The 10,390-nt window shown below is 48.4% G+C and overlaps 1 protein-coding gene across 1 annotated transcript; it reads right to left on the reverse strand.

Moving 5' to 3' along the window:
- Positions 1-4,824: 4,824 nt before the first annotated feature.
- On the reverse strand, positions 4,825-9,745 carry LOC103618493 (transmembrane protein 136). Its single transcript, XM_008636911.2, has 2 exons — positions 8,501-9,745; positions 4,825-8,111 (listed from the first exon to the last, which is right to left on the reverse strand). Exons 1-2 carry the CDS (start codon positions 8,697-8,699, stop codon positions 7,573-7,575), a joined length of 738 nt encoding a protein of 245 aa, XP_008635133.1. The 5' UTR covers positions 8,700-9,745; the 3' UTR covers positions 4,825-7,572.
- Between the last annotated feature and the right edge of the window lie 645 nt (positions 9,746-10,390).

Genomic DNA, 10,390 nt, shown 5'->3' on the forward strand with positions numbered 1-10,390 from the left:
CTTCTCCTCCTCCTCCTCCTCCTCCTCCTTCTCCTTCTCCTTCTCCTTCTCCTTCTCCTTCTCCTTCTCCTCTTTCTCCTCCTTCTCCTTTTCCTCCTCCTTCTCCCCCTCCTCCTTCTCTTCCCCCACCTCCTCCTCCTCCCTCGCAGCCCTTCCCCCGGTCCCTGCCGAGGCCTTTCCCCTTCGGGAAGCCTTTTCCAGAGCCGCGGGGTGTTTCCTTCTCTTGCCGTCTCCGCTCGGTCGCAGCCGCTCCTCTCTCACCGTGTGTCCCTGCCGAAGAGCTTTCCCTCACCCTGTATCCCTAACCCGAAGAGGTTTCCCTTTTTCCCGTCTCCATTCCCCATCCCCAGCCATCCATCGCCCGGCTTTGCCGTGTCGCCGGCGATGTGGCGCTCCCTGCATCTCCATGGAAAATGTGACACCGACGAAACTTACAGCAGAAACAAAATAAATAAACGGCGAATTAAAAGATTAGAAGTGCCAGGAGCTGTGCAGCGCCGGAGCCTCAGGCAGTCCCCGGCTGCGCTGTTTGCTCCCAGGCCTTTCCTGGCTCTCTTGTCCAGTCTCGCGTTCCCTGCATCTCCCACACACGTTTCGTCAGGAATTTTTCTCACAGGTTAAGGTCAACACAAATCCAAGAACTGATCCCTCCCTGCACATACGTTCTGGAAACACTGAGACCAAGGGTCTGCTCCTGCTCCCCTTCAAAACCTCTGGTATGAAAAGATGAGCAACACAGGGTATTTGGGCATTTAAATTTCAGCAGGTGTGGATTTCCCTCTCCTCAGCCGCAGCCTCAACACAGACACATCCTTGCTGTAACTCCCTGCCACTTAATGCCACGTACAACACAGTCTAAGAGAGAAATGCCTGTCTCGAATCTACACAGAATCCCAGAATGGTTTGGGTTGGAAGGGACCTTAAAGATGATTTTGTTCCAACCTCTGTCATGGGCAGGGACACCTTCCACTATCCCAGGATGCTCCAACCTGGCCTTGGACACTTCCAGGGATCCAGGGGCAGCCACAGCTGCTCTGGGCAGCCTGTGCCAGGGCCTCAGCACCTTCACAAAGAATAATTATTTCCTAATATCCCACCTAAACCTACTCTCTGTCAGTGCGAAGCCATTCCCCCTTGTCCTGGCACTACAAGCAACTTGTTCCCAACACCTGGAAATAACATATCTGTCTTAGAACTTCAGGAAACTTCCATGCTACTGCTCCAGAAATTAAAGCTCGTGAGCAGCACAGATGTGGAATGAAGAGCAGGATGTCTCCACTGCCAGTAATTCCTGCCCCCTCTGCACAAAGGAACTTGTGGAACATCACTCTTCCCTACCGAATGCCAGCAGACTAAAATAACCTTATTAGCTAATCCAAATCATCTAGGACACCATGCTTCTTCCCTTTAATTAATCCTGCCGGGATGTAATTCAAAGCTGGGACACTGGACTTGGAAAGAGGCTGGAAAACAGGCTCTGGAAACTCGGGAGCAGATGCCTCGCTCGGCACACAGGACCATACCTTGCCTGAAGCTACATCCAGGCCGCTGCCGCTCTGGAACACGGAGCTTTTTCCTGCTTGGAGCGAAGCGAGCGTGGATCAGGAAGCCAGCAGACTGTCTGAGAGTCTGAAGAATTTGTTGTTTTGGTGAAGTTCAGAGCAAAGAGGGGAAGCGTGGGATGAAATCATTTTCTACATGATACTTCACATATATACGCGGGACACTTATACTTCCTTTTTTGGTTTCCTTTTGGGGAAAATAGAGGCTTGGGAGGAAAAAAAAAAAAGTGTGGGAGTGCAAGACAAGCAGCCACGTCTGCCTCTCCTTCTGCAGCTGTGTGCAATACAGTCATCAGTGGTGATGAAGTGACTGGATGCCTCCATATAGCTATATTTATTTATTATATATCTCTTTATTGCATCTTCTGTGCAATAAATCCCTCCCTGCTTTTAACTTTGGGAACATCGAGTACTGTGCCTGGAGAGGGGAAAGCTCCTGGGAGATCTGATTCATGGCAGGCCCAGTATTTGCATATTAGGCCTCAATGCTTTTTTATTACTTTAATTATATTTTATTGTGCATGACAACATAACGAGAACAATTAGCTGGAGGAAATCCTAAGACATAGATTCTGAAACTGTGACTGCTTCTCTTTTCTGCAAATGCTGATTTTTTTTTTGGTGGGAGCTGACTGCATACTTAGATTAAGACAGATGCCTGTTTATGATAATTCTGGTTTACAACCTGAAATATGGGGTGGGGAAATCAATACGCAATTATATGGTGCCAATTAAAATAGATTTTTTTTTCTTTTGTAGCTCTGAAATTGTTACTTCACCTGAATTTACACACAGAACCATCCCATGGTGTGGGGGGTTGGAGCAAGATGACCTTTAAGGTCCTTTCCAACCCAAACCTAATTTCTCTAATTAACCTCATCAATCTGTTTTTCAGTCCAGAGCACAGCTAAGCAGGACCCTGAAGTGGAGAAGGTTAATTCCTATGGAGTAAAACTTATTATTTTGCCTTAAAATAAAGGTCAAATCCTTGGCGGTGCCTTATAGGGGCTCCTGTAAAATCAAATTCATAGAGGAAGTGTTTATCGAGGATCCTTTGGCCAAATCCCCCTTTCCCAGGCTCGCACCGAGGAGCTGTTGCCATCTGCTGGGAAAGCCTCGAATGGCTCCTCTAACCTGAGCTCCCGGCCAGGTAAAAGGTGAGGAATTTGGAAAAAGGAGCATTTCCAAGCGCTTTAGGATCGTGGAGCTCTGGAATGCTCCGAGGGGGTTTGCACCGCTGTGGACTCAGCATAAACAGAGATAAAAATCAGCAAAAGGTGATGCTTAAGATTTTAAGTGTGGATAAATTTCAGAAGAATTTCAGTTTGTGTTTGAGATGGGATAATCAGCTGAGTTTTACTGAGCTCCACCACAAAAATCAAGTGCATACAGACTCTTTTGCTCCTTAAAAGTGATCAATTTAAAGCCAGTGATAAAATGCCCCGGTATTTTGAACTGTTGTTTACACTCACCATAAAATGCTCAGCCAGCTCCTGGTTTTCTGCTGCTTTTGGAAGCCAACAGCCAAACCTTTACACCTTGCACAGCTGGAGGGGAAAAGCACAGGAGAAACGATTCCAAGTTCATTTCCCAAAGGCACCTAGAAATTTGAGACTCCTGAAAAACAGAGAGGACCTAATCCCAGAAAACACAAACAAATTTGTGCTGTGCTCCACATTTCTGTGCAATTCCAAAGCCTTTTTGCATCTCACACCTTAAAAATGGGCACCAGATTCTCTCCCTACCACTTGTCCTGCACCCTGGAAATGCACCCAGGGTTGGTCTGTGCTTTTAGGCCACTTGTGACACAATGCTTTGCTGATTTTGAGACACAGAGAGCCTAATCTATCAGAGCTTCTACACTGACAGCTTATTACAGTCCCTAAACCTGGATAATCCACGAGGCAGTCAGCATTTTTATAGCACTAAGCTTTCTTTCCATATCAGCAGAATTAAAGCAGCAACCTTTGTAAGGACAGATGAAGCTGCTGGACATTGTGCCCTGAATTTCCTTCTCTTTCTCCATCCTCTGATTAAAGAGAGGTACTTGTCACCAGGGTAAAATCTGAAGAAATGGAGAACAGAATTTCTCTTCACATTTGAGGATTGTGGCACTGAACACATCTTTCTTAACCTTCTGACACAACACAACACGAGCACTGCTGAAAAGCTGCCGTTACTGCTTTACAAAAGCTTTCTCCGTGTACATCAAGCTGTTCTAGTCCTTCTTAAAATAATTTTCTAAAGATCCCTTATATTGCCAACTTACCCGCTGCCAAACTGCTCCTGGAACTTGAGGCAGACAGGGCATTGATTTCTTCGGACATGGCAGACCCTGTGGTATCGATGTAATAGCATTTCAAAGACTTAAAATGCTGCTTTCACATCAGTGCCTGGACTATTGCTGCAAGGGAATAAAGCCTTGACTATTAAAAAATTGCAATTTTTTCAAGTACAAATAAGGAGTTCAGCTCCAAAGAGAGGGCAGACGACTAAAAGAGGAGGTTAATTTTACAAAGCTCGACTGCAGGGCCAGCAGGAGAAGCAAAAGACAGGCAGCAGGGTTGCCTGTAAAGAAATAATAGGATGATAAAAAATGAAATTAATTGGGTGTAGAGAGGGAGATGTCACTTTTTTACAGACAAAGCACATCTGACCACTGACAATGCCAGATTTTGTCATTCCTGAAGACACGAAACCTGGGAGACACTTGCAGCTCTAAAGCAAAGCTTCAGAACTCTGCTGTACTTTCTTCCCTGCTTCTGGAACTACCTCAGAGGTTCAGCAAAGTCCCAGCACAAATTCTTGCAGGCCCTGAGACCCCTCCACCCCCAGGCTGGGCTCTGTAAACAGAACAACATCTCCAGAGAGCTCAGCACTGCTCAGCAGCTGCTCCCCAGCCCCCTGGAGGATTTTAAGCTGGACTTAAGGGTTACGTGCAAACAACTAAATTGGCTTAACTATTTATAGAAGCCAAGACTTTTAGCATGCTGGATCTCTGGCCATCAGCAAGCAGAGTGGCTGTTTACCAACACACCACCACAGGGCTTTCCTAGGCAATAATATTAATTTATGATTGAGATGAGCTCGCAGTGTGGAAACACAGGAGAACCATCTCCCTTGGCATCCAGGGCATGGAAAACAAAGGGAACATTTTTGCTCCATCCTATTGAGTCACTGAATCTTTTAGGTTGGAAAAGCCCTCCAAAACCATCAAGTGCAACCTTTGACTTAAGAACAGCACCCAAAGAGAGAAAACCAATTCCTCATATAATTAAATAATCTTTATTTTTATAAAACATAATACAAAGCATCTACACCATTGACTGGTGGAACATTAGTTGCTATTACACAGTAATCCAGACACAAGTTATTATTTCACACTAGTTCTGCAGTTTCCTCTCACAGTTTGCCCTAGCCACTATGGACTAGCCTGAGGACAGGTCCCACCCTGTGCTCCACAGCTTGGAATTTGTAATTCTGGGCCTGTGATTCTATGCTGGAGCCCACTCACTGGGCTATGAGGCCTTGCTCTACCTCATAAAGCCGTTCCTAATTGCCCTTTTGTTTTCTTGTTTACTTTCTAAAGCCTCAGAACTGAGCAGTGCTCTCCTTCTTCCAACCAAGTTTCCCCTCAGGTCAGAAAAGGGGACCACTCAACCACTATATTTCAAAATACCTTCAAACAGGTGCTTCACAGATACTGCAGTCACTGCCATCCTCATCCACCTGGGCAGGGAAGGGCTGTAACCCCCTAAAGCTGCACCCCAACCCTCAGCAAAGGTCAGAGCCCAAACCACCAGGGCTGCTTTGGAAACTCTTCATGGTGGGCAGATCAGCAGCTCACCAGAAATGACCAGCCTGTTTTCACCTCCATTTCTCCAGGACTTGCTGCTGAAAGCCCTCATTCCCTGCTCAGGCTGGTGGTTGAGAATCTTTTGGCTCCAGATTCCTTGCAATCCTGACCAGGGAGAACCCACCAGACACCTTTTCCTCAGCTTGGGGGTCCCTGTGAAGAAGCAGCAGCACAGCTGATCTCCACCTGCATGTCCAGCTCACTCCCTTTGACCCTGCCCTTAAGCACCTTTGCAAAACACCTCCACTCCTGCTTTTGGGATGCTGGGAAGTGCCACATTCAGGTGACAAAGCACTGCTGATGGCTCATAGGGGGAAGTGCTTCACTCAAAGCAACTTTTGTACAGCACAGCGTGACACAAACCACCGAGAATTCATCAAAGGTGGCTTGGTGCTAAATGGAAACACCCCACGAGGTAGGTTAGACTGGGCCCACTTCCCAAAGTGGGTTAAGTTGAGGCAAAAAGGCTCCTGGATGTGCTCAACAGAGCAGCAGAGCTGGGAGAAAGACCCAGCAAGCCCCAACCAGCCCTTCTTGTCTCCTTTCAAGGCTTGGTTGTGCTGATTGAGTCAAGTTTCCTTTCCAGGACCAGCTCATCAGCTGGCTCTGCTCATCTGAAGGGGTTTTTTGGGGGTTCTTCAGGTCTTTGGCTGCAGCAGGCAAGGCTCTAGCAGAAGGGGTACCTGAGCTGCACTGGAGGCTCAAAGGAGATGCTCAAAATCACAGCAACAACAAAGGAACAGCTTAAGAACATGCAGTGAAATAAACTCCAGAAGCTGCCAGCTGGGCATGGTTTTTCCCTGCAAATGGGAATAAAGATAAGTAATGCTTTTTTTTTTCTCCCAGTCAGGTTTTTTTTTGCTTAAAAAAGACCGGATTCTGGGCCTCTCATTTCTTTAATTACTAAGCTGTAAAATAAATCTCTCCGACCCTCTAAATGTTCACTTTTAAAAAGTGACTCAGACCCAGTCAGAGGGAAATCAGAGCCCAGGGGTCAAAGCATCAATTCAGATGAAGGAGAGCCAAAGTCAGTCTGTGGCTTCCACTGGGCAGATCTGGAGCTGGGCAACCAGAAATCCCAATTTGGATTTGGGGCACAGCTGAGGGAATTTTGGGGTTCTGCAGGCAAAATCAGGGCTTGGCTGATCAGCAAGAAAACCCCTGACTGGCAAGCCCTGATGGGGCTTCTCAAAATGGAGTGTGCTGGTCACCCAAGGATCTAAAAGCAGTGTTTGTAGGGGAGTTTTAACAGTCAAGGATGAAGAGGGAAAAATCAGGAAAAACTTTCCCTTCTGGGGTTGTGTCTTTGGGTGTGTTCACAGAGCACCTAGTCCTGTACGGCGCCAGTGCTGATTAGAGCTTCTGGACACTACAGAAAAATAAGTTATCAATATGTTAATAAATAAGTTATTAAAAGGAGTTAGGGTAGGAAACAACAACCTACCTAAAATACTGATTTTTCTAGAGTCTCACTCTAGCTCAACCACCAAAGTCGTTTCTCCCAAGGGAAACACAGGGATAATGAACCAAGTGCAGATAACAACCATCACTTTGCATTATATAGCACCTCTCAAGTAAAAATCTGAAAGTGCATAACAGATGGATCGGCTCCATCACCCCCAAGTCACAGAGGGGGAATTAGGCACAGAGTCAGAGTTGTGTGACTTGCCCAAGGCCACACAACGAGATGGTGGAAGAGCCAGGAATCCCAGCTTGGATGCAACACTAGAACATGCTTCTTCCTACCAGCATGAAGAGTCACTCTAGCTGCCTAGACCGCACAGGACACTGGACATGGAGACCTAGTGTTACCTCCTCCTCTCTTCCAAGATCCTGAAGGAGTTGGCTACAGACATCACTATTTACACCTGCACTGCTGGACTAGTCATGTTTAGCCTATAAAATTAGCCCTTCTTTCACTCATCGTTCAGGCTGGGCTTACGTACACCCCGAGCCAGCCTCTGCCAGGCCAAACACTGCAGATCCAGTGAATCCATGGCATAGCTCCATGAATTTCGGTGGAGTTACGCCAGGGATAAATTTGGCTCCAGAACTGCTAACGTGCGTTGGCTCCTCTCCCGACAGTGGCATTTCAGGCATGATCCCCCTCCTTGCCAGCCCGTGAACTCAAGGAAGTCTTTGCTCAGCATCCACTCAGTGGCTTTTGAGGTGCCCATTGGTTTTCAAGCCCAGCTCGTGGCTCCTGCGGCTCCTCCAGGCCTGGTACTTCCTCATGCTCTTCCTCCGGGCGAAGCGGCAGATGCTGACCATGAACGCCCAGGACACCACGTACATGATGACCCCGCCCAGCTTGATGTACCAGCGGGGCCTGGGCGAGGCCAGCTCGCAGTACATCAGCCAGGCGCCCACCCCGATGCGCACGCCGGTGAAGAGCACCACGAAGAGGAAATCCACCACGTCCCCCGTGAAGGTGTGGTAGCGGCCCAGCTCCTTGAGGAACCAGCGGGCCTGCAGCAGCGGGTTGGTGATCTCGCTGCCGAAGATGACGGCGTTGACGTCCGCGGCCGACTCGCCCAGGGCCAAGGAGGCGGTGATGCCCACGATGCTCACCAGGTGGTGGGCCAGCATCAGGGCACCCTCCGTCTGGAAGTACACACACCAACACAGGTCGAAGATGAAGTAGCCCAAGCTAAGGCACAGCCCGTGCACCTGAAGGGTTGTGTTGGGTGTCCCTGAAACAGAAAAACAGAGCTTTAAAGCGTGGGGGCACTGAGCGGGATGTGAGACGGGGAAGGGGTATTCACCTGCAGCGCTGGCAGGCTGGTGTTGGCTCGCACTGGTGACAGCTCAGCCACAGAAGTCCCCCAAGTCACAATACCACAGTTGTTAGCCCAGCAGCTGCACACACGTAATGGCCGCACAAAAGGTCACACGCTCTGCCAAAGTGCAGCTGGGGAGGGGCATTACACCAGCAAAGGCAGTGCCAGGCTCTCCATTCCTCTGGGGCTTTCCACCACAAAGCGGCTCAGATATCACTGCAACCATCATCCCTCAAGCAGGCTGGGGACTGAGGTGTAGGAGAACCCCTGGGGGAGGTGGGATCACCGATTTCCTCACTCACCTGGGTGACTCAGGGGCCAGGGGCCATCGATGAAGCCAATGTACGCAGACAGACAGGTGGCAAGGATGCCGTGGGTCAGTGTGACCAGCCTGCAGCTCCACTCGATGTTGCGGTGCCTGTAGCGGTGGCAGAACCACTTGTAGAGGCAGAACCAGGCCAGAAGGCTGCAGGCTGCACGAAGGGGCAGCGGGAACAGCATCCTGTCCTGGGAACAGCAGGACAGAAGGGATCAGAAAGACAAAGTGAGCAGGAGGTCGAGCCTGTGGCAGTGTCAGCACAACCCAGCACGGCTTTGCTCCGTAACCATCCCAGCCCCGAGTGGGCAGAGCTGCTTCCTGATGGGGCTGCTTGCTCCTGACAGATTTTTCTCTGCAGAGGAACTGTGTGAAAAGCACTTTGCTCTCCTTTCTGCAGACTTCATTTCATCCTTACTGGCACCAAAACCTCCAAATCTTTTGGATGCAAAAGAGTAAGAATCTATGACCATAAAGATTTTTTTTCAGCAGTATTTCTTTCATACATCTTCCCTCACACACTGTGCAATAATCTCTCAAACAAGCAAAAGACAAACTGCCAGAACAAAATTGAAGCACATAAACACTTGTGGGTGTTGCTCAAACCCTCCAAATACACATTACTCTATTCTACCCCTCGTTCATATAATGCCTTCCCATGAAATGTGTGTCTGACTCCTCCTGAGCTGTCAGGGAAGTGCAGCAAAGAAGTTGAGTCAGGCTTTGGGATACAGGAGTTTCCAGTTGTGCAACAGCCAAAGCACCACTGGTACCTGCTGCCCAACGCTGGCCCCACTCCCAGGGCTGGGGAGCACCAGAGGGACCTCACGGGATGAGGAGTCACAGCTGCAAAGCCCAACCTTCCTGTTTGGCCTGTTGGAGCATTCCCAGGAATGACTGGAGGCTGGGTAAACAAAACCATTATGTTTTAATGGGCCTTGGGAACATGGGGAGATGAAATAGGGATGGGATTAACTGCTCTGAGCGGGAATTTCCATTCACATCCCTGGTGCTCAAGGTCCACGCTCAGGGCAAATAAGGGAAGGAGAATTCTGATGTGGCAAAAGGGATTGACCAGCTGGAGAAGGCTGGTGGAAAGAAGAGGAATGAGTTTTAAAACTATTGAGGTGTTTTCCACACTTGCTCATGAAAAAGATATTTCTCCATCCCCTGGAAAAAAAATCACAGACTATCCTGAGCTGGGACCCACAGGGATCATCCAGTGCAGCCCCTGGCCCTGCACAGACACCCCAACAATCCCACCCTGTGCCTCAGAGCGCTGTCCAAACGCTCCTGGAGCTCTGGCAGCCTCGGGGCCGTGCCCAGCACCCTCTGGGGGAAGAACCTTTCCCTGAAATCCAGCCTAAACCTCCCTGACCCAGCTCCAGCCGTTCCCTCAGGAAGAAAGCAGGGAGCTTTCTTCCAATTGCACATCAAAAATCAACATTTAATGGCTTTAACTCAAAGAGGATAAGTATATATTAGATACTGGGAAGGAATCCTTCCCTGGGAGGGTGGTGAGGCCCTGGCACAGGGTGCCCAGAGCAGCTGTGGCTGCCCCTGGATCCCTGGAAGTGTCCAAGGCCAGGTTGGAGCATCCTGGGATAGTGGAAGGTGTCCCTGCCCATGGCAGGGAGTGGAACAAGATAATCTTTTAAGGTTCCTTCCAGCCCAAACCATCCTGTGATTTGTCTTCAGCATACACAATATATGCACACTAGAAAGGCCAGTATCATTTAAAAACCAGCAATAATTATAGAACAATAAATAACAATTCTATATAATATACATATAAAAACTAAAAAATAAATAAAATATGATCATATATAAAATTATGTATTTCCCTATATATTATTTTATATTATTGCATATAATA

The sequence above is a fragment of the Corvus brachyrhynchos genome, unplaced genomic scaffold (genome assembly GCF_000691975.1).
Source record: "Corvus brachyrhynchos isolate BGI_N302 unplaced genomic scaffold, ASM69197v1 scaffold46, whole genome shotgun sequence".
Lineage (NCBI taxonomy): Eukaryota > Metazoa > Chordata > Aves > Passeriformes > Corvidae > Corvus > Corvus brachyrhynchos.

Coding starts and splice junctions, on each gene's coding strand:
- LOC103618493 (XM_008636911.2), bottom strand. CDS start 8,699: ATGCTGTTCCCGCTGCCCCTTCGTGCAGCCTGCAGCCTTCTGGCCTGG. Junction 8,112..8,500: donor CTGGCCCCTGAGTCACCCAG/GTGAGTGAGGAA, acceptor TTTCTGTTTCAG/GGACACCCAACACAACCCTT.